The 26,420-nt window shown below is 27.8% G+C and overlaps 1 protein-coding gene across 1 annotated transcript; it reads right to left on the bottom strand.

Annotated features, from left to right (window-relative positions):
* Positions 1-23,634: 23,634 nt before the first annotated feature.
* Positions 23,635-25,840, bottom strand: LOC141045095 (EG45-like domain containing protein). The gene is made up of 2 exons (XM_073532168.2): positions 24,609-25,840; positions 23,635-24,449 (listed from the first exon to the last, which is right to left on the bottom strand). Exons 1-2 carry the CDS (start codon positions 24,733-24,735, stop codon positions 24,136-24,138), a joined length of 441 nt encoding a protein of 146 aa, XP_073388269.1. The 5' UTR covers positions 24,736-25,840; the 3' UTR covers positions 23,635-24,135.
* Between the last annotated feature and the right edge of the window lie 580 nt (positions 25,841-26,420).

Genomic DNA, 26,420 nt, shown 5'->3' with positions numbered 1-26,420 from the left:
ACAATTCTTATGACTTATAAATCTTTCTAAATTTTAATAAATATTTAAATAATAAAATAGATATTTTAATATTAATATTATATATATATTAAAAAAATTACCAATTAAGATATATTGATGAGACTTACATTATTATATCTTTGGTACAAACTTGTGATTAACATGACAATATAAGACATTGTATGGATAGAAATTTATGTATCTTAAATTAATCCAAGAAGGTAGAGGATTGATTTGTTTGATATCTTGATGTTAAAGGATACATATAATTATGCAACAAGTTTGAATTAGTCAAAAACTTGTATGGTAATAACATTAACTCTTAATCTACTATTTAGGATGATATGATTAAATATTGATTACCAATTTGGATCTTAATCATTAAAAAGTGATGGCCAATTAGAATTGTTGAGCCAAACAAAATAAAAGATGGCTTTGGTGTGAGAATTAATAAAGAATCAGGAACTTACTTATTTTTCAAGATTTTATCTATAAAACAATCAAGATCCAATATTTTCTATATTATAAAAATCATACTACAATCATTGATATTTGAAATAAAAAATGGTTGGAATTAGACATATATGTATTTTTTTTTATGTGATTTTTACAAGTCATCCTTTGATATGTCAAGAGTTGATACAAAATTATTTTGTCTACAAATTATTGGATTAATATAAAAAAAAATTAATTACATTAATAGGTGGATTATTGTTGTGGTTTGTAAGCAACATAGTTTCTAATATGGTGGTGAATTTTGAGTTGTGTAACATTAGACAAAGATGAGATTAATGATTCAAGATTTTACATCATATACAAGCATAATTTTCACATACTTCTTGTTGATTGTGTTATGGTAGTAGAAAAAGTATCACAAACATATGATGGAAGAAGTTTTTGGATGGTTATAGAAGATTCTCAATGATTTAGTGTCAAGGACATGAAATAGAAGAAGATGCATAAATTTGGAAAATTTGTATCAAAAGAAAAGTGAGAAAATAGCAATAAAGTAGTATATGTATTAATAAGAAAATAGAATGGTTATTGCCAAAAAACAAGGAAACTAGAGACTCTTAAATCTAGACTAGAAGTAAGAAAAAAGTTGATAAGAGTAAAAAGAGCTTCATTCTTGTCTCTATATATACTATCTAACTAAGAGATATGTGGCAATGTTCTATAGGACCTCTAAAATGTGTTGACTTTGCAAGACACATGTATTAGCTTATAAGGCAAGTTTTCTATGTGTGGGCCACATAGTTAGCTTATTCTTCAAGCTTTCAATATGTGTGGCACATGGCCAACTTATTGATTACATTTCTAACCTAAAAAGTCAATTATAGACATCTATAAAACCAAAGCAGCATCTATAAAGCTTCTAAAAAGCTTCTATAAAAGATATTATAGAATTAACCTATTTTTATTTACTTTTATTTAATCATAGAGGTAATTATTGATTTAAATGTGTATGTCTATGATATTTAGAAAAATCATCAATAGATTCTAGTAGGTTTTTTAGAAGCTTTCAAAAGATCATAGAAGATTTTAAAGAATCTTAAATAGTTATAGAAGATTCTTAGAGATTTAATTCACTTCTAAGCATCAATTTATTTTTCCAAAAGAAGTCACTTGCATCTAATAAATATAAGAGACAAAGTTAAAGAAATCTTTAGTGTCAATAATACAATCCTTGTAGCTTTGGCTAAGCCTTTTAGTCTTTTTTTGTACCTTGTTGTAGTTTTTTGTTTGTAATATATAATAAATATCTTTTTATTTAATTTTTTTAAATCTTAAAAACTTCTTGTATTCAAATAGTCTATTTGTAATATTATTTTGAGATTAACAAAATCAATATTATAGTTTAGCCTTTTCAATTTGAAAATAGATTCTTATCATCTTCACTATTATTATTTTTAATTTCTTGTATATTTTATTTTTATTTTATTTTTAGAATAAAAAATAAAGAATTGAATATAAAATTTCTAAAAAAATAAAATTAGATTCAATTGTAAATGATCTTGAATCATTTACAGTAAAAACAAAGATATTATTTTAGTAAAATAAAAATCTTTGTTTGATCACACATAATGGTCAAAGAAAAAAATCAACCTAGCTACTATTTTAAGTTACTTTAAAAATTCTATTATCAAGATATATTTTACTAAAAGATATTTATATCTAAGACACAAATTCAATGTTTAGGAAAAAAAAGAAAAAAAATACAAAATTGGTCAAATTTAAGAAGAGTCAAAATAAATCCAATATAATCTTCGAAAGGCCAAAGATAAAATTTATATAGCAAAGGAGAAGAATATGTATGCTAAAGAAGAAATTTGATAAATTAAATAAATATATAGAAAGCTAATTAAGGATTTGATGCACGTATTATTTTTTTATCCAAAAAAGAATTTCAAATCAAAGAGATATAAGAGTTTTGGAATATTAATCCAAAATTTTTGAAAAATATAGAACTTTAGATTTTATCAATACAATAACATAAATCTTCATTAATAAATCACATAATTAAAATAATAGCCAATTTTATTTGTTAGACATCAAAAGCATAAAAGACTACCAAAGAATTGATAAAATAAATAGTGAAGGTTATTATCATAACTCTATGTTTTGTAAATGCAAAGTTTTTAATCAAGTCAAAGCAATTCTGAGTACTACTATCAAAAGAAGACAATTTGGACTTAAAAGAGATTTAAACATCAAAGAAGAAAAAGAGGATGTGTTAAATACAAAAAAAAAGAGGATGTGAGAACTTCAATCTTATTATTAAATGACGACATCATAATACTTATAATTGTACCAATACAATTTAATTGATTCAATTATTTTTTATAGCTAAATAACCTCACATACTTAAGACTAAAACACCAATCAAGCCTAAGTTTCCATATGTAGAAGGAAATAAGGCTCAAAAATAGGCCTATTGCATAATTCAAGTGATTATTAAACTATTAAGTTGAACACTTCATAGCATAGCCTCTTATGCTATGAAGATCAAAGTACATCAAATAACAAAAAAATTAACAAGTAAATTAAATTTATATTTAGAAATCAATATAATATTTATATTAAAAGGCAATGTTAAGTGGAGACTCTATGCATTTTTTGAATTCTTGCTATCAAATTTTTAGAAATTTATAATTTTGAAATAAGATGATAATATAATTATTGAGATTCATGACCTTAATATTATAGATTTTGTAGAAATATTGTGTTGTAGTTATGGTGATGAATATAATATGGTATTTTTTATCTATTAATGGTATTAATTATAGGATGTCAATTCAATAAGAAAAGTCAGTGGTACAACTTGAGTATATTGCTAGTTGACTTTGTAATAATTTATAGTATTTAAAAGAAGCAAACTGCTAAAGAGAGGTAGAGGATGTCTTCTCCTATTAGTTGAGATCTCTTTGAATAGATAATAAGAAGACAATTACAAGCCAAGTAGCAATTAATATAATTAGAGAAGTCACCTTTTAATCTTTTTTGTATCTTTCTAAAGACTTTGGAAGCAAGCAATACATAAGAATAAGAAGTCTTGTCAAGTAGTAGGAAAGATCTACAAGAAGCAATTTAAACATCATAATCTATATCTTGTCCTTATTAATATATAAAAACATTATAAAAATAGGATGAAAGCATGAAAGTAAGATGGATATTATTTGTTGCTAATAAAAGGTTCCAAAAGCCCAAAAAAAGGTACTTGTGATGTCTTAGTTAAGAGCTTGATAAATCATAGCTTTTCATATATATAATATGAGATATTTAATATTCTTTTTTTGGAAGTGGGATTTAATTCTTTATTGAAATAAGATCTAACATATTTGAAAAAGCTAGAAACTTATCTCTAAAAAGAGATTTAGTAAAGATATTTGCAACTATTTACTTTGTGGGACAATACTTCAAATCAATTTATTCTTTCTCAATATATTATTTAATAAAAGATATTCTAAATTTCAATGCTTTGTACGACCATGGTATGCTGGATTCTTGGCAATAGCAATGGTATTCTCATTATCCTCTTAAATAAAAATATTTTTATTTATTTTTGTAATGTTATAATTCCTAAATATTTTATAGAGCCACAAAGTCTCCCTTACTGTAGCAATCAAAGGTACATATTTTTTTTTGTTGATAAAACAAAAACTAAATATTGCTTCTTGCTTTATCAAATGATAATCACCTTACTCAATATAAATACATAACCTCCTATTAAACAGTGCATCTCTATACAATCTACTCCATCTATGTCATTGTAGCCTATAAGTTATAAATTTATTTTATTTCTTCCATATTGTATTACCAAATATTTTATTTCTTTTAGGAAAAAAAATATTTTTTTGATTCCTTATCAATGTGAAACATGTAGATATACCATGTATTGATTAAAGTATTAATAAACAAATATAATGTCATACCTTGTACCATTTGTAAGGTACAATAATGAACTTAAAGTCTTTTAATAAAGCTTTATATTTTTTGCATTCAAAAAATTAATATTTTCATGCTTAGTGATATGACTTTGTACTATTGGTGTAGCAACTACCTTTGCATCTTTTATCGCATATTTATCTAATTTTTGACAAATATACTTAATTTAGCTTAAATTAATTGTACTATTTTTATTATCTTGTAAAAAATCAATGCAAAGAAAATCACTAGGTTCACTAAGATCTTTCATCTTGTAGCACTCTTATAATTCATTCTTATATTTTATAAGAATCTCAAAGTTCTTGTCACTAATAAGTACATCATCAATATAGATAATTAGTACAAGAATTAATCCTTCTGTGTACATTGTACATAAATAAGTGTCTGATTTTGAGTACTTCCAACAAAAATTGAATAAAATTTTATCCAAACTCTTATTCTATCCATGTTTATATTGCTTCAAACTATATAAAGTCTTTATCAATTGCAATACCTTGCCTTTGTATTCTTATGGAATTTCCAAATCTTCTCGAATTTTCATATAAATATCCTTCTCTTTAAGTTTACCATTTAAATAAGCTAAAACAATATCAAATTACAACATATTCCAATTAATGATAGCTTCACTTGCAAAAAGTACATAAATTGTTGCAAGCCCAGCAATTAGTGCAAAAGTTTCTTAGTAATTAAGACCTTTCACTTGTATAAATTTTTTTGCAACCAATTATACTTTAAAATGTTCAATAGAACCATTGCTAGCAAGCTTTTGCTTAAAAATCTATTTTGAATCTATAGCCTTTCTACCATTGGATAAAAATAAAAATTTCCATATACCATAATCTTTCAAAAAATCAAGTTTTTCTTTCATGGGATGACTCCATTCTTTGTAAAAAAGTGAATTCATGGCTTGCTCAAAAATCTTTGATTTTATATATTCATCAATATGAATTTCATCCATTGTTTTTATCAGTAAGTCTTATTCTCTTCAAATAAATTTTTTGTCTTTTTTTCAAGGCGTGCGACACATCCTACTACTACTTATAATATTTGTTATGTCAATGCTACCTATATAATGACATCTTGGTGGTAGAGCTTGAGTGGTTGCCTCCACTTCTATTTTTCTATTCAATCCATTCTACTTATGTAATCTTAAAGCTTGAAATTGGAATATTTTTAATTCATTTGGATGTTGAAAATTTAGTATATCAAAAAAAATTCTATCATCTATATCTTTTCTAATTTTTTTCTTGAGAAGTTAGTGGCTCACCAAATAATCCATCTTTATTATTAAGAAATATCACATCTTGATTAAGAATCATCTTTTTTTTCTTATATAGAAAAATTTCATATCTTATTTTTACTTTTAAAATCCAACAGAAAACTCCTTCCTTGCCTTTGAATTGATTTTTTGACGTTTTTTCTTTAATCTATGATACTAAGTAGAAAAACCAAAGCAATGAGCATTTTAAAGAAAATATTTTTTTATCATAAAAAATTTCATGTGGTATCTTACTATTGAGTCTTACCAGTGAAAGGTGATTGCAAGTCCAAATCACAAATTTTACTACAAATGCCCAATACTAACAATCCAACTTCACATTGTTTAGAAGGGTTTGTGCTCCTTCAAAAATAGTCTGTATCTTATGCTTTGCTATGTTGAAAACTTCATGTATATATGCAAGAGCGACCATGTCCTAAATACCTTTAGTTTTTAAGTGAGAACCAAGCTTATTATTCAAGAATTTAGTACCTTAAACAATGTTTTTTTTTTTTTTTTTTTTTTTTTTTTTTTTTATCTTTCTTCTAATTCTTTTTTATGTCTCCACTTTCTAAGTCTTATAAGCAACATATACTTGGTCCTTAGTTTAAAGAAATACAAGGCTAAAATATCCAAAATATTTATTAATTTATATAACTAACCATTTGGTGCTATAAAAGTTAGCTGTATTAGAATAATTAAGATCAAACATTATTACATCTAAAATATTATTGATATGTTTATGCTTGTATGAGAAAGGTTGCCTATGGGCCTTGCCAATAATGCATGATTCACATATAGATATTTTATCCTTCTCCCTCTTGATCTTTAATCCTTCAATACAATTTATCTGCTCTGCCTCTTTCATTGTGTGTATTGAAGCATGTACTAATGCTTGATGCCATTCAATAAGTGTATGACTTAAAATAGATGAATTATAAATTGTAGCAACTTCTTAAATTTTACAAGGTATAAAATAAGCTTTACTTGCTAGCGTGCTTGGTGTAAGTAAGTCACTTGAAAATAGAATCCAATTGACTTCATTGACATTTAAATTAAATTTACAATCTTTCTTGTATAAATTTGCAGCTAATAACAAAGTATTACGTGCTCTAGGAATTCAATGGACATCCTTCATAACCATAGGAATGCATTTTTCTATAAGGTCTAAAAGTATGAGATGCAACTCACTTGAGCCTTGTGATTTGCCAATGCTACCATCATAGACTTGAAATTAGATAGTTGCATTTTAATCAAAATTGAGAAGCTCACTCTTATCTTAGATGTGTACATCTGTTGTATTATCCATGCATACATAATGTCATAATTGAGATAATAATGCAATCATTATTTTTGAATTAAATGATATCTCTTGAATTGATAGAACAACAACAATGCTAGCATTTACTACATCATTGTTATTTGTTTTAGGACATTCTGCATCACCTTGTCAATGTCTTTTTTGTCGATAAGCCTTATAAGTACTTCTAAAGTTATCTGTTTTTGTTGTAGATGGTGCTTCTTTAAGACTTGTTTTTTTCTTGCATGTACTATTAAAACAAAAAATAAAGAATTAGTCTTTTCCTTCTCTTTTTCAAGAAAAATAGATTGTATTACTTCTTCTATAATCTCTTCTTTTTTCTTTAATGCAATCAACTGAATATTTAGATTTTAAGATTCTAATAATATAGTAAGTATAAGAAATTTCAAGCTCTATTTTTCTATTTCACTATTGGCTTTAATATATTGATTTCAAAGATCAAAAATCTTTTAATTTTTTTTTCCATAAATTCTTAATCTATACATCAAAGATTATATAATTTCTTCATTAAAATATTTCAATAATAATTCTTGAGGGCTTGTAGGTCTTAGTCAATATATTCCACATCTTCTTTGCAATATTACATTTACATATATGAGTTAATTGAAAAGGTTTAATATTAAGTCCAATCAATACTTGTACTTTTGCTTTACTTGATTTCCATTTTAATTTTTCATCAATATCTATAGGATATTTTAATTTCCCTTTTACATACATTTAGAGCTTACAAATATGCATCAAGTATTTTATAACAAATGTCCATGTGCCATAGTTTTTCTCATCTAATTGATCAATGCAATGATCTATTGAAGATGCCATTACCAAATACATTTAATGCAATAGCAATAAATAAATATAAGAAAATAATTAAAAAAAATCTATAAAATGTAATATTTGGAGAATAGAAGTACCAAGCTATATTAAAGCAAAAAGACTCATCTTCACCACGAGCAACAAATAGGTTTTAATTAAGTAAAAATCAGCATTAATAGAGTTTAAATTCCAGTTCTAGCAATTCCAACAGGGTTCTAAGAACTCTTTGGCTTTGGTAATAGTTTAGCAATAGTTTCATCCAAATTGACATTCATCCATAGTATTATTTATTCAGATTGATATTCATTCATAATATTATTCATCTAAATTGATGTTTATTCAGTTGTGATACCAAGTTACAAAACCATGATAAAATCATGAAAGCAAGATGGAAATTATTTATTGTTAATAAAAGGTGCTTAAAGCCAAGAGATGGATACTTCTAATGTCTTAGTTAAGAGCTAGATAAGTCACAGCTTTTGATACATAGAATATAGGATATTCAATAAAAAGTCATGTTCTAGATTACATGTGAAAGTAGAAGTTTTGATGGCTCTTAAATAGCTATTGAAGACATGAGATACAAAAGAATAAGAAAAATTATTAAATAAAAAATTATAAACGACAAAAACTCAATAAAGAAAAATAAATAAATGAAACTTTTTTCAAAAGAAAAAAATAAAAAAGAAAAAAAGAAAGTATGTATATTCAAAAAAAAACTATGATGGCTATTCTTAAAAGATAAAAAACTAGAGATCCTTGAAATTAGACTAAAATCAAGAAAAGAGTTGTGAAGAATTAAAAAAGACTTCATTTTTACCTCTATATATACTATCTACTTAAGAGCTACATGACAACATTATATAGGACCTCTAACACATCTCCAATTTGCAAGATACATGTCTTAACTTACAAGATAAGTTTTTTATATGTGTACCACATCATTAGTTTGTATTACAAGCTAATAATATTTGCAAGATGTCACTAACTTATTGCTCAAATTTCTAATCTATCAATGACCTATAGACATATATAAAGAAGAAATTGCATCTATAAAGCTTCAAGGAAGCTTTTGTAAAAGATATTATAAAATTAATATATTTTTATCTACTTCTATCTATTCATATTACCTAAGTAATTATTAGAATAAATATGTATGTTCATGATATTATCTCCCGTTCTAGAGATGAATTCCATAAGAAGTAGTGATTATATGTTGATGAAGTCGAAAATGTGACAAATTATATTTGCTATATATTCTCATTATTGTTTCCTTTGAAGGTAGTTGATAGGTCTTCTTAGCCACTGATAATGTCCTATTTCGAGGCGAGAAGACCACCTTCTTATTTGATTATTATTGAGGACTTTATAATTTCCTTCAAACAAATCATTTGTTATACCATTAAGAGTCATTTATATCTTTAATAAAATCACTATACATTGAAAGTCTCTTCCAAGGTTGTGATATCAAACTCATTGTATCTCACCATCTATTTGATGAAAAATATATTGTTCTTAAGGATTTTTATCTCAATTATATTGTCTTGACAATTGTAATGCCTTGTTTAATAAGTCAATAAAGAATGAATTTTAAATTGAATGTGTTGGTTATAAATTCTCCATCTTGTTAGCATCACAAAATACAAAGAATTCACAATAAAAGATAGAAGATAGAATATAATCTCCATTGAATATTCTTTATTTTATAGTAAAGAAATTACTTGATTCTTCATCTTAATTTTGATGGATTTCATTGATGAAAAGTTTTAACCTTCTCTGTTGTATTTGCAAGATTCTTTATTGGCTCTCATGTGAATTCACTAATATTATATCCATGCTAATAAAAAAAATATTCCAATCTATTTCAACACCACTTTAAACCTGAAACTTCTTCCACCTCAAACTCTTAATTATTATCCATTTATATAAGAAGAGTAGCATGATTTGGTATAAGATGTTGAAGTACCTCCAATCATCTCTATATCTTTATTACCTACCAATCATCTCTATATCTTCACTACTTACCTATAACATGATATAGATAAGATAATTATATAGATAATTAGGACCATAGAAGTTTCTAGAAATGGAATTAGGTTAGTAGATTAAGTAAGATCCTCCATAGAATATTCTAGAAAGAATTTAGGACGGTTATTTAGGTAGGTCCTATCAAAGAATTTTTTTAAAAAAAGCTGAAGGTAGAAGAATTTTGGATTTTTGAGATAGTCTAGTCTTGTTTCATTGGTATTAGAGCGAGTATTAGACTACTTACTTTTGATAGCATGTCAATAATTACCATCTAGCCTAAGGTCAATTGTTGTGGTCATAAAGGATCTTATATTGAGACTATCACAATCTACTCTTAAAAAGTCAATTGCGAGGTGAAAAGGTATTACAATAATAGAATCTAGTGGAGAAATTACAATATGAGAGATACGGAGGCTTTAGATGGAGGTTCAAATACAATACTTTTAAAGCCAGATAGCTACTTTGTAAGGCCAAATAAAAGCCTTAAAGATAAGAGAGTCAACATTTGCTAGGTTGAAATTGAATAAGCCTAGTACATACTTTGGGACTTTAAGACAAGAAGATGTATGTCAATGGTTCTTCAACATGCAATAATACCTTCAATTATTTGAGGCAAATAATGCTAAAAGAATTATATATGAAGCTAGCTATTTGAAAGATGTGGTAGCTATTTGGTAGCCACATCAAGTTTAAAGCTATGGAGCTCAAGGTAGATTTTGTAACTAAGAAGAGTTTGAAACCGAGTTTAGAAATCAATTTTGGTCCATCAATGCAGAGAAGATAACACGCAATCAATTGACAAATCTTACACAAGCTAGGTGGTGCAAGATTATGTCTCTTGATTCAAGTTCCTATATCTCCAAATTAGTAATGTTTTGAAGGCAAAGATGATGGATCAATTCTTACAAGGTTTGAAACCTGGGATCTAGCAAGAAGTAGAGATAAAGGATCAACAAATATTTGAAGATGTAGTTTGGATTGCAGAGAAGATCTATTTTATAGATTTCAAAAATTGTAGAGCCCAACCTATAATACAAAGTCCTATGCCACTATCTAACATTATGGCACAACAATCAATAGCAATGGAGATTGATGCATTACAAGGATCATTGATACCACAAAGATGATAAATATTCATACAAAAGGGATTAAGTTTCTATTATCAAGAGCCAAGTTATTAGATTGGAAGTTGTCTAAATCGTCAAAGTGCAAGTATTAGCAAGACAAGGTGAGTTCATAGTCTCAAAACATACTAAGTCAATAATGAGTTAGAGTAGGAAAATTGAGCTTCCTAATAAAGACACTGGGGGCAATATTGAAGGTAGCTATTATCTCTCAGAGATAAATGGTATAGCCTCAAATAACTATAAAAAGAATTGACTAGTATTTCTTATGGAACTACTAAAAGGGCAACCATGTTAAGTACTTATAGATTGTGGCTTTACAAAAAATTGCATATCAACTAAAATTACCAACCAAGTTGGAATTAAAACCAAAGAAATGAAAGGAGGAATTATATACCTTATAGATGACCAAGAGAATGTATTGAGTAAGACGTATGAAGAAAAAACCATGAGATTGATAGATGCCTATGGCTTAAGAAAGAGATTCAAGGTGATAAAGTTAAAATATGACATGATTAGAGATAGAAAATGAGCAAGTTGATTGGATAGCAAAGATAATATCTTTTAAAGATGGACGCTGCAAGGTGAGTCTTTGCACCTTTACATCAAGTAAAAACAAAAGATAATCTGCAATCAAAAAACTACTCGTAGGATTGACTTTTATCAAGAAGCAAATACAACATGAGCAATCGATATATATATGGTAGTTCCCAATCTTGCATCAATGGTGGAAAAGATAGCTAAAGGAATAGAACAGATTCAGCAGCTCATATAAGAATATCAAGATGTCTTTCCAATCGACCTATCTAGTGGCATACCTCCTAATTGAGGTGCCTCCTTTCAAATAGAATTATTGCTTGGAGCCAAACTAGTAAGTCGACCAATTTATTGTCTAACACTAGAAGAACTTGAAGAATTACAAAAGACATTAGGTGAACTTTTTGAGAAAGGCCTCATTTTAAAAAATACATTATCATAGAGAGCACATATATTCTTTACACCCAAGAAAGATGGTGGACTTTGCCTTTGCATTGACTATTAAGGCTTTAATAAATAAATTGTTAAAAATGCATATCCACTTCTATGCATAGATGATCTTCGTAACTAACTTTGAGGTGCGACCATCTTTAATAAATTCGAACTTCAAAGTAGCTATTGGCAAATACCTATTGTAAGAAAGGATGAAGAAAAGATGACATTTTGTATGTACTATTAACATCTTGAATAGCTAATTTTATCTTTTGGCCTCACCAATGCTCTAGCATCTTTCATAGGTCAGATAAATAGATTGTTTTGAGACCTTTTGGACAAGCATGTAGTTGTCTTCATTGATGATATTGTAATATATAATAAAATCCCTGAAGAGCATGAATAATACCTGTAAGAAGTACTACGTTGGCTACAAGATAGTCACTTCTATTGCAAGCAATTAAAATATAAATTTTGGAAGTCGGAGGTCACCTTTTTGGAATATGAGGTGTCCTTCAAAGCCGTGCATATGAAACAAGATAAGGTAAAAGCAGTGGAAGATTGGCCAACTCCCAAGGATGCTTTTGAAGTTCAGTCATTTTTAAGCCTTGTTGGATACTATCACTATTTTATTTGGATATTTGCTCACATTACTGCTTCATTGACAAATCTATTAAAGAAAGGTGTATCATTTGAATGGAAATTAGAGCAACAAAATACCTTTGATAAGTTGAAGGAAGGACTCATTACTACTCCAATATTGCAACTGTATGATCCTAATCTTCCTTGAACACCTAACATTGATGCTTCTAACTTTGTTATTGGAGCAGTCCTTCAACAAGACTTTGGTAGGAACCTTCAATTTGTGGCATATAAATCATGCATACTTAGAAGGACATAGCACAATTACTCTGTACATAATGGAGAGCAATTAGTGATTGTACATGCCACAAAGGTGTGGTGACACTATCTATTGAAGAAGCCAATGGTTATTTGGATTGACCATCAATCCTTGCTATATAATTTGTATTTAAAAAATATGTAATCACGGCATCATTTTTGAAAAGAACAGTTATAACTTTGTAATATCAAACTTAAATACAAGCAAGGGCAATAACATATTGTACTAGATAATTGATTACAAAGATCAAACTTGAAGGACAAATCGAGAAACAAGGTAGAAGTCACTACCATTAATAGTATCATATCAGATCTAACCAAAGAGACAGAATAAAAAGAAGCTACGTATTAGGATACTTATTTCAAAATAGTTAGCAATCAACTAAAGATAGATAATATACAATATCAGGATTACACTCTCAGTAATGGCTTGTTGTATTTCAAGAAGCATATTTAAGTATCCAAAAATGTTAAACTCTAGGCACGCATACTTTAAGAAGGACATGACATTCAAATATCTGGACATCTAAGATGAGTGTAGACTCTAAAATAGATCTCAAAGACATGGTTTTGGGCAAGTTTGGATTATGATGTTCGAACCTTTGTATACTCCTATTAGTCATGTCAATGTAATAAAGCATGCAACATAACGTCTCTTAGACTATTACGGCCAATTCCACTATCTATGATACGTTGAGAGCAAATGACTATGGATCTCATTATGTATTTGCCATAGAGGCCTCATAATCATACCGTAGTTGCCATCTTTGTAGATTGATTCTTGAAGTAATTTTACTTGGTTGTGGTACGCTTGAATATTGATGCTCCAATGCTTATATGAATCTTCTTTGATACCATCTTTTTTCACCATGGATTACTTTATGTCATCATTTCAAATCCATGCTTCACGAGAAGTTTTTGGCAAGCCTAGTTCAAGCTACTAAGTACACAACTTGCCATATCTATAGCCTTCTATCTCCAAACAAATGGACAAATAGAGTATGCAAATCAGACCTTAGAGGATATGCTATGGATATTTGTAGTGGTTCATCATAATGATTGAGATGAATACTTGATGCCCTTGGAGTTTGCTTATAATGATAGTTTTCAAGCAAATATCAGTCATTTACCATTTTTTTTTAATATTGATCAATATCCAATTATGCGAGTAACTCTCTTTTGTCTCATCAACATCAACAATCTAACAATGGAAGAATTTATACAACGACTTACAATAGCCTTACAAGAGACACAACACAGTCTTTTTAGTGCACAGAATTGACAAAAGTAATATGAAGATAACTATTGGCAATATAAGACTTTCCAAGATGGTGTTCAAATATTACTCTCCAATGCCAACTTACCACTTGTTACATCAATCCAAATTTGTAAACTAGTACCTTGGTGGTTTAGACCCTTCCACATTTCTGTAGTAATTTTTGATGTCGCATACTATCTCGAGCTTCTACCACATATTTAGGTCCATATAGTCTTTCATATTTCAGAATTGAAGGAATTTCATACCAAGCCAAAGCACTTTCCGGCTCGATACCAACCACCACCACCACTAGTTGTAGTTGATGACTAACAAGAATATGAAGTGGATGGCATTTTGAAGCATTGTTATCTTTGTCATGGTAGTGGACGTCCATAACTTTAGTACAAAGTTATTTGAAAAGATTATCCCACTATTATGCAATATAGGAACCTGCACAAAATCTCATGTATTATCGAGAGACAATCTGGAGATACCATCTAGAACAAAATGAGGACGTTTTCCATTAGTGGAGGGGAGTCAATTGTAATAGGGTATAGAAAAGATAATTGTATAAATAATTAGAACCATAGAAGTTTTTAGAATTGGAGTTAGGTTCTTGAACTAGACAAGATCTACCATAGAACATTCTAAAGAGAATTTAGGATGGTTATTTAGATAGGGCCTATTATAAAACCTTCTAAAAAAAGTTTAGGATGATTATCTAGGTAGAATCTACTACTTAAGAACATTCTAGAAAGTCCAAGGTGGTAAGATAAGGTATAAATAGGACTAGCCAAGGCCTTCTAGGGCATCTGATCAAGTATGGCGTAGAATCCTTTGTTTTAGTAAAATTTGGTTTTATATCTTTTTATTCAGTTTAATTTTGTTTTGTTTCTATTTGCTCAGTTTTATCTTTTATGTCCTATTTTATTTAATTCCATTCAATTTTTTTTAGTCTATTTTGTCCTATTTTGTGATGGGGCTCTATGTTTTAGTAGATTAGAAGGAACTTGGATTTCTGAGATAATCTGGTTCTATTTCACTACCAATCTTATTACTTTTTGTGGTAATAAATTGTATTGATGCATAGCAAGCATTAATATCCTAAATTACTCTTGGATTTGTGCCATTGCACACTTCATTTTAGCAAGCTCTGCCATAATTACATAATAAAAAAAGAAGATGTCTAATATTTCTGAAGATAAGTAAAAGAGAAGACTAAAAAATAAAATAAATTTCAAAAATAATATAAAATTAAAAGTATAAAATCCATAATTATTTATATGCTTATATCTTAAAAAATAAGATTATCCATATTTAATCAAAAAGAGACAAAGCTCTAATATTATAAGTGCATTCTTGTCAATTTTTCAAGAATAAGAACTCAATAAAGGCAAATAAAGAAGTGAAGAATTGATAAGAATGAAAAAAACTTCATTATTATCTCTATATATACTATCTACCTAAAAGCTACATGTCAACATTCTATAAGGACCTCTAATAAATGTTCAATTTGCAGGAAACATGTCTTAACTTGCAAGGTAAGTTTTTTTATATGTGTGCCATATTATTAGATTTTATTATAAGCTATTAATACATGCAACATGTGGCTAACTTGTTGGCCAAGTTTCTAATCTATCAATTGCCTATAGACAAGTCTAAAGGTGAAGTCGTGTCTATGAAGCTTCTATAAAAGATATTACAAAATTAATCTATTTTTATCTACTTCTATCTATTCATATTACATTGATAATTTTTAGAATAAATATACATGATTATGATAATAATTAAGTTAATATAATACCATAGAATACCTATAGTACAATTATAGAGAATTATAAGTTTTATGATAATAATCTTTACTTAGATATTTTATATTGTTTTAAATCTCAACTTGAATGTCAAATCTTGAAGTAACATTGTTATAGAGATATTATAATGTGATGTTATTGTGGGTTGTATTATTTTGTTATAGTACTAAAGATTGATGCATTAGTCTTATGTAATATATTTTAAAGAGTAAATATAAATGTAAATATATATATATATATATATATATATATATTCTTTTGAGATTGTAAAGACGTCTCAATATTTACTTGATGTTTTATCATGAAAATTAAAGGAAGGCTTTGGCAAAGCTAGGAAAAAAAATGAAAAAATGAAAAAAATATCAAATTAAAGTTATAGTAGAAGAATACATCAACAAGAAAGAAAATTTTCCACTACTACAAGATAAGGCCCAAGTAAGGTCAAAGGCAAGTCAAACTTACTTCTCTTTAATTATCCTTATAATAAAATTTAATGACTTCATTTTTCTATTATTTACACTTTAAACTACCATAATTTATTTTTAGTCACTTGAATTTATATGTTTTTTATGTCATTAAAAAGATAAAAAAATTATATATTCAAAAAAATATTTTTAATTTTAATTTTTACTCTAATTGGATAAAAATCTAATGAGCAAATTGTGACTAATTTTGTAGTATGAAATTGCTTGATTTCCCTTATTTCACTTATTTTGTGTTGTTTTTCTTTTTGTTCTTGTTTATTACTTCTTCTACTTTATACCAGCAATTATAAGAAACTTTTAATTGAGGCCATCTTATAATTTGGCTTTATAAATAAATTTTATTTTTACAATTATCATCATAAAATAAAATAATTATGTATATTGATTAAATATTAATTTTAAAATTATGTATGGTTAAAAGTATATTTTTAAGATGAGATGCTAAGTATGTAGGACATAGAAGCATTTTTATTAATATACTAAGAAGAGTATAAAATAAATATTTTTAAATAATAATATAAAACTAATATATGATTAGATTATAATAGGATAAAATTAAAATATTTGGAAAAAAAATCTTTAAGGCTTATATTTTAGAGCTAGTTAAGAAATATATTTTAATTCAAAGATTCCTATTTTATATTTGGAAGCAAAGATATTTAAATAAGATGGCACAAATAGATGATTATTTAAAATATATTGGTACAATATCAAGCATAGAAGATACTCGAGGAGATACTTAGAAAGATTGTCAAGCTTAATTTACAACATTGAAAGTTTTACTAAAAAAAAGAAGATGTATTGAATAGAATAAAGAAGAAAAATAAATGAAAAATTTAAGATTAATTTTAAGTTTTTTAATATATTTTAAGATTTAGAAATTGAATAAAATATAAACTTAAAGTATTAATATAATATGTCACAATTTAGCCTTTTTTTAGTTTTGAATGAGATTTAATGGTTGAATTACATGACCTAACTATTAAAATCCTTCAATAATGTTAGAATATAAAGCCATATAACATCAATAGTAATTTTATTATAATATTTATTAATTTTTAAATTAGATATTTTCATATTTAGTTATTATAAATATAACTAAATGAGGAATGAATTTATAGATTTTAAGATTAAACTAATAATCTAATTAAAGATTGTCTCTAATCTTTTATTTTAAATAAATTTTAAGATATATTTAGGTTCTTTTTTAATTTTTTAAATATTTTTAAAAACTATTGGAATTATTTTAGAACTTAAGAAATTTCAATCTAAGATTTAATAAGATTCAAAATTTGGAATTTGATAAGATTTAGGTTTTTGAATTGATATAATATAGAACATAAAATATGAGATTGTGTAGATATAAAATTCTTAAGTAGGCTAAGCTTGTTTATGAAGGGTATTTTTAACCATCTCATTTTTATTTTTTTAATTATAAGATGACTTTAGACTATTTGAATTTTCTTTTAAAGCTAAATGCTTTGTATATTCTCAAAGTAAACTTTACATGATACAGCAATACACTTGATTACTATGTGATCAATTACCCTCATGATAATTCTATAGATGGATACAAGTAGTTGATTGCAATGCCTCCTTATTAGAAGAGAGTAAAAGAAACTATACTATAGAATATAATATACAATATTATATAGAATTAAAATAAGATATAAAATATATATATAATAATAATAATATATTATATTTAATTTATATATATATATATATATATATATATTTATACAAGAAGCACAAGTGATTGATAATAGCTCTCTATTAGAAAGAATAATAAACTTCATTATAAATCTTATAGTACAAAATATTTTATTATAAAGAATTGACAAATGATATATAAATTATACAAAATTATTTTATTTTTAAAAATAATTACAACATATGGTAAAAATAAAATTATATATATATTATTTAATTAAATTTCTAAAACAAGTGTTTTTGTAGCAGTTTAAAGAAAGCATAGAAATATTTGATTCTAACTTCTTATGGTTGAAAAGAGAATCTAAAATTTCTACTTTTTATTTTTATATGATATAAAAAAAATTAAAAATTAAAAATTATTATTCATAGGTTTTTATAAAACTAAAAAAAATTTGGTATAAAAGTAGCTTGTATTCTATTGAAATATATATATATATATATATATATATATATATATACAAGTGTGTGTATACACATATGTGTAGGTTTATATTTTGGTAGGTTTGCTTGCCTTGTAATGAAGTGTCTTTATTAGGATTCATAAGAGAAGATGAGATTGGAATACTTATTTATATTGTCTTTGTAGTGGAGAAGAATTGAAAACAATGCCTTCTATAGCATGGTGTATAATTTTGAAAAAATAAATCATCTCTAATTTTTAATTAAAATATTTATGTTTTATTAATGACATAGTATTTTTAAATATATAAAAGATATATTTAATTTAATTTTAGAAATTTTTAAAAAATTAAAATTAAATATAAATATAAATAATAAATTCTATTTAGGATTTTGAATTGTAGATCCAAAATTATTGATGTAAATTATCTTTTGTAGGATAATGAATCAAATGAAAATGTATATCATTACATTAGTCTTAATTGACCATTATTATTTTAATTCAAATTTAGACTTTAAAGTTGTTTATTTTTATAAAGAAATAAAACATTGTTATTTTGGTATCCTTCTCTAAATTCCGTAGTTGCTGCCTATGGAAATACCATTAAGAACTTGTTCCCAAGTTCTTGAGCTCTTAGGTTAATCTCCCATACTCTTGGTTGAAAAGAGCCTAGGAGAATACCAAAATATCGAAATTAAACAATTATCTATTTTAAATATTTTTTTGCATCAATCTGATTTTCTTGTAGATTAACAATAAATAGTTGATGTCAAAAAAAAAGAAGAAGAAGATGGACTAGTAATAAAATTCTAATCAAATTTTCCTTTTCTAATTTTTTTTTATAATATTAATGTCCTTTGTTGACATTGCAGATTTATTTTTATTTTTATTTTAAATTGATGAATAAAAAAAACTAATATACACGTTATAGAGCATGGCCTATTTCTGGCAATGACCACTCAAACAATAAAATATTCTATAAAGTGAACGGCTTTTCTTGGATTCCTCACAAAAACATCCATGACAGGATCTCCCCTTCACACAACTTTTCTCTAAAGCAAATCCTCTGGCCCAATTCTCTTCCTCCACCGCACACCACAACCACCACTAGCCAGCACTTTGAATCATACAAAGTGAGCACCATCATCGCACACACAACTGTTGGGATAAAACTAAGCAACAGTGTGAAGAAGAGGGAAGAGGATTTAGAGCTGGAGTAGCGCCATTGTTGCACCGACAAATGGTGGAATCCACGCTTCCAATATCTTCTACTGCAGACTGGCCTTCAAAAATCACGACACTGAAGTTGGGTTTGTGGGCATCACAGAGTCCAAACACCGCAGCTTCACCGACAGAAGCGACGCCACTCTGAATCATTCACTGAACTTGAAAGACTAGAATGATGATGTGCAGGAGCAGTTCGATTTTTCTAAATCAAATGGGGCAAAAACATGGATGATAGGCTTTTGATATGGGCTATTTTCGTAAAGAATGTTAATCTGATTTCTTACTTATTGTATTATAGCCAAGAATTTTGGGTTGCAATCAACTTGTAGAAGCCAAAACATATACAATTGATCAACAAGCTTGACAATTTTACTAATAAACATCTTTAGCATCTCCTTGCTATCATCATCATTGTTGATGTATGCCTCTATTTGTAGAATAATTTGCAAAATTTTGATGCTTACTAGAATGGAAATGATTTTGTCTTTTTTCCAAGATGATAGGGCATATTTCAATGTTTATTGGATTATTATAATAAAACCTTTTCATCTAATTGTAAAGCTACTTGATAACATTAGCAAGAAGATCAACATTGACATTGGTTGCACATCCTTTTAATATTTAATTCTTGCACAAATTGAAGTATGCAAAGCAATTTGCAATTGTTGTTGATTTTACATTAAACCTCTATGTTACTATGTCCATTTGAATTTTTTAAAGCACAAAGAATTTTTTGAGATCTTAAATATGTTAGTTGATCCACTCAAAAATATATTGTTTAAAGTGCTAATAATAATATACTTAATTTTTTTAAACAATCCCGGCATTAAAAGGTTGTATTTTAAATATTAAATTAGGTAGCAAATAATAGATAATTTTATTATAAAAAATAATAATGAATTCAATAGAACTATTAGTTTAAATGTGTGGCATTGCAATACTTTAGTGTATTGCAAGATGTGTAAAATGGTGCCTAACGGCACCTTTTGTCATACTAATACTACTAATTACTTAGATAAAAAGAATTAGATAAAAATAAATTGAAGTAAGTAAATTTAATAATATCTTATGATAAAGCTTTTTAGAAGCTTTACAGATGAAAATTTGACTTTCTAAATATTTTTAAGTGATGTAGAGGTTGAAAACTTAGCCAAAAAATCGGCCATGTATCAAACATGTAAATAAATGTGTTAAATTGTACCATATAGTGCACATGTTGGAAACTTGCTTTACAAGTTAGACACATGTCTTGCAATTTGGACACATATTGGATAATCTATAGAACATCATTTCATAGCTCTTTAATTACATAATAAATATGGAGGCAAGAGTAAAACCTTCCTCACTTTGGTCAATTCCTTTCTTGCTTCTAGTGTAGTTTCAAGTAGATATAGTTTTTTTTGTCTTTTGTGAAAGCTATTCCATTTTTTTCTTAAATATATGTTTTTTTTTATTATTATTTTATCTTTCTATGATACACATCTCACCTATTTAATTACATTCTTCAAGTTCTTGTTATTAACACCTTCATGAAATTAGTGTTTGATAATTATTTGATAAGACTATTGTGCATCATTTGAGAACTTATCTTTTTATGGTATTAAAGTATAATTAATATGGTGTTGGTTATTATAATATGTGGGAATTTTTAAGGAAGAATGGTTGCAAATGTATACATGAGACAAGAAAGAAAAGAATTGCAAGAATAAGAAAAATAAAGTGGTTTGATATAATTTTCTTATATATCCAAGATCCTTCATTTTTTTCCTTTTTTGTTGCATCTTCTCTTTCTTTTCATCTTCTATTAGTAATAATATCCTATCTTTAGTCCAAGTACTATCAATTTTAGAAGGTTTTATTATAATTATAATAAATAAATTACCAAATTATTAAAAGAATATTTAAATTTATAAATAATTTTTATTACATATTATATGGTTGACAACTTATAGCCTTGTATTTAGGATAGTTGTTAATACATAGTTAAATAGTCACTCAAGTTGTTGTAACTTATTAAGCCATCATGTGGACCTATATGTTAAATATCTATATATTGATAGTTTGACTAATTGTTAGTGTATTTGTACTAGAAAGTCAATATTAATAGACTATGAACTTATGCTACATAACAACTTAGAGGAGAGGTTTATTTCATATGGTTGGTTTTCTTAAATCCCTAATAGTTAGGTGAAGATTTCATTTATATATATGAATTTGTACTTCTATTCCTAATCAATACATTACACTATTATTTTTTACATAAATTTAAATATTCTTTTGATTTTGTACTTAGAACATTATTTGAATCTAAAAAAAATCATAATACTAAAATAAAATAGAATTTAGGTGAAATAATACATATATGTGTGTATGTATATATATATATATATATATATATATACAAATATATAAGTATATATATTTTAAATATATTTATTTATGTAATATAATAAAAGATATGTAGTCCTATCATATTAAAATTATTAAAAAACTTAAAGTTTTTAATTTTTTTTATCTCTATAATAATAAGATTTGAAGTAAAAAAAATATTATTATTTTTATTTATTAATTTTATTTTATTTTGGACACCTTATAAAATCTTATAAATCATCAAAATAACATTTAATATCTAAAAAAGAAAAATATATTAAAAAATATAGCTTTTGAAATTATTTTGTAATATTATAAAATAACTATGTCTTTTAATGAAAATATTAAAATACCATATAATAATTTTAGTTTAAAAATAGACCATCAGAAATTTAATTTGAAATATCATAAATATAAGTTTGATATTTTTACTATTTTAGATGAGGTTACATTATTTTTTACAAAAAAATCATATTTTATGGCACAATTTGTATTCTACTAATTCAAATCTTCACAATGTTTATGTTAACAATACAACACATGAATACAATTAAGAAACTTAAATAAGAAGTCCTATTTTAAATACTTTTTATACATAGTTCAATAAATATGTATTTTTATTTATTAAATTTATTTTAGAATTATAATCTCTTCTATGAATGTTTTAAATATACTTTTATAAAAAAATATCATTAATATAAAATAATAGCTAAATAGAATATGGGAATTTTAAATATCATTAATATAAAATAATAGCTAAATAGAATATGGGAATTTTAAATAGAATTAATAACTATTGTTTAATAAACACAAAAATATACCATTAAGTTAGGAAGTACTACAACATTGTGATTTAACAAAAAAAAAAAACCTAATATCACATGCTTATTTTATAGAATAGTGTATAAAATTGTTGAAACTATTTTGAAATAAATTTATATTTTTAAATTAAATATAATATAGTCATATTAAAAGACCGATTTAAATTATAACTTATAAGGACTATACTTCATCTATAAAAAATATATTATAGTATAATGGTTACTTTTAAATTTTATTACACTAAAACATAATCTATTCTTAAGAATAATTATAATATATTTATTATTTATTTATTTATATTAAATTTAAGGTGTTGAAACTATATATTTATATTGTCTATGCACCAAATCTTTAATGTCCATATATGAATTCCAATTGTATATAATCTAATAGGTTTATAGAATAATTTAAAATTGAAATAAATCCACAAATTTTTGAAGTATAATAGCTGAGGTGTTTAAGTAATTTAATTAGAAGAAGCTAAAAGAAAACATTTGCCAGAAGTTTGTAAATCACTTAAGTTTACTTGCTTATTTGTTTATTTATTTATTTATTACAATTGAAACTAAATCCAGTAAACTATGATTGTGAAAAAGATCAAAATGAATCCCATTCGAAAGCACAAAATTCATTGCATGTATATTAAATTGCACCTCATGTTTAGTACACAACACATAAAATCTAGGTTCTTTGCTTTTATGTTTCTCTATGAGATGATATTATCAACCAAGTTGCACACAACACAACCAAGTGTTGCTTGTCGTCTGCAGGGCTCTCTCTTCATGGGATAATTGTGTGAGCATTGGCACCTTGAATTCACGGCACAGCCATGCTTGTTTCATCAGCAATATCTCAATCCCTTATGCTCTTGCAATGCTGAATAATTTTATCAACAAAACGGGTTCTTCGTCGAACTTCCAGTGTTTGTCCAGAATGGAAGTGTCCACCGATTTGTGGATGTGCCTGGTTGATAAATGACGACGCAGGAGCCCTCAACAATCACAATCACTCTAATGGAGGACCCAATTGTCACAGCTTGAACAGACAGCTACTGTAAGAACTAGTTATTTTTGCTCAGAACACATTATTTGTATGTATGTACAAAAGCAAAGGAAACGAAAGTGCACTGTGAACTTAGTCTGTGAAGTTGAATTCCAAGTTTCACAAGTATGAATCTCATGGAGGAATCAGAAATTGTCGTCCGGGAAGAAATCGATGAAGATCTGGTCTGCGTCGGCCGGATTGGCAATTCGAGAGAAAGCTTCCTGGGAGAGTGCAAGGCCAGGCTCTGCACAATCAGGACAGAAGTCAACCACTGTCACAGCAACTGTGGGATTGTCAGAGCAAGGGTAAAACTCTCCATCGCTGCTCGGTGCTCCTGTACAAGTGACGGCATATGTGATACCGCAACCAGCGCCACCTCTGAAGAGGCTAGAACTGGCTGCTGCGATGAGGGTGCCGAATGGGAACGAGCGAGTGTTGTAGCCGTAGCATGCTGACGCTGCAAAATCACCAGCAGGGTTCAGGAATTGCTCCGGAGTCTGATCATCTTCGTCATAAGCATGAGAACAGAAGCTAAAAAACTTGCATACTTTGTGACAGTTTTCAGGTGCAAATCTATCAATAAGACAAGAGCAAAGGGGCATGTGTGCATGCTTACGAGTGTAGTATGGACCGTAATATGTTGCCTCACCGTTGTTGTAAGCGCTTATCATAGCTGGTAGGGTCCCCAAGCACAATGTACTAAGAACCAAAAGTCCAAGCACTGCTGTGCGAGTCCTCGCCATGGAGGGTCTGAGGTTCCAGCTCAACGATTGGGGATTACCGGTTGTGGTTCTGGAGATTGGATGGAATGCCGTGACGAACTCCACTTATAGGACTTAAGTGTCTTCCCTTAATGCAGACTCAGATGTTAAAAGGATTGAACTGACTCCTTCACGTCATTGTTTAGCCTTGTCTGGCCATAAATTGTATCCCTGATCTCATTTAATGCGCCTTGATCAACAGATCGACTATCAATCCTCAGTGACAGGCAAATTTGCCAGTTAACTCACTTGTTGAGAATGATATTTTACTCTAAAAGCCTCTGCTCTGTCCACGAGAGCCCTGTCTTCAAACCTCCATCTAGTTAACTCCCTCGCTGATCTAATGGAATTCTGTCAACTCGACGTCCCGAACAGATAATCACGTCAGAGCCTGCCACCTCCTGGCAGGGGTCTGAATCTCGATGGTATCTGCACAGCCCCTTCAAGCTTCTTTGACAGTCGTCAAAACTCGGATCTGTCCTGGACGAAGCTTTGGCTGTCAGTCAAAATTTCTAAGCTGACCAAGCGTCCGGTCTCTCGATCAAGCTCGAAACAGACATCAGTTTCATGGATCATCTTCAATTTCACGTTTAAAATGAGCGATGGAATGCTCTCTATTGTCCTACTTTTACCTACAGTCTCGACTTCGATTCACAGGTTGATCTCAGACCACCAATTCCACCCCAAATCTGGTGTTCACAGGGGACAGCAGAACGCACACGTGAAACATCATCCACCATGCAGGTGCTGATGCAGAGCACATCGCGGCAAGCTGCTGAACGGCACAGTCCAGACACTCGGCCACCCACAGAACTGAATAGCACATCGTTGGAGCAGCAAGAAAGTGAATTAAAACATCACAGATTAAATGAAGGTTGTTTGATCCCGTAAGAAGGACTCAGACGAATCCACCACCAGTACTGGGACCGAGGTCTGAGGCAGTGGAGTTTGGACCCACATGCAAATCTAGACTAACTGCTGCCGACGCACGAATTTCTCGCTGGAGCTTCGCCAAGCTAACTACGTGCGCATCTGCGAGGAATTCTTGAGAACAAGCTCTCGACAACCTCGCGGAGGCACAATTCTGAAGCATGAATAGTAGGATCCGGCAAGTAGGTGCTTTCTATCGATCGATGAATGAGGGTCCGTAGTGAGACTGAGCTAAAGGATTATGACTTTGATATAGGTCGTAACTCCCGTGAAGGTGCAGACATTGATGAGACCTCTTTAGCAAGCCAAATGATTGTTGAGTGCTTAATGGACTTTTACTAGTGCAGTGGGAATCATTCTCAGAAATAGATTATAATATCACAATATTATATCAGATATTGCGAAATTCCTTTACCTATAAGATAACAAATTGGCCATGCATACACATATTTTAAAATTTTAATCAACAATCAATAATGCAATTAAAATGTCATCTCTTCTATGTTTTATCCAAACTATTAATAGCTACATAAACAAAAACAAAATTATGCATTCATTGAGATTGATAAATGGTAGAACAATGATATCACCAAACATAATTAGATGAAAAAAAATGTAATACTAATTTACAATTGCAAACATGAATAACATTCGAAATTACAAATAATTCCACATCAAAAATAACCTGGAATGAATCTAAAATCTTGTCATTTGAAGGGCTACAATAATTACATTAG

The sequence above is a fragment of the Physcomitrium patens genome, chromosome 2 (genome assembly GCF_059467195.1).
Source record: "Physcomitrium patens ecotype Gransden chromosome 2, ASM5946719v1, whole genome shotgun sequence".
NCBI lineage: Eukaryota > Viridiplantae > Streptophyta > Bryopsida > Funariales > Funariaceae > Physcomitrium > Physcomitrium patens.
This window is presented reverse-complemented; position numbering and strand designations above follow the sequence as displayed.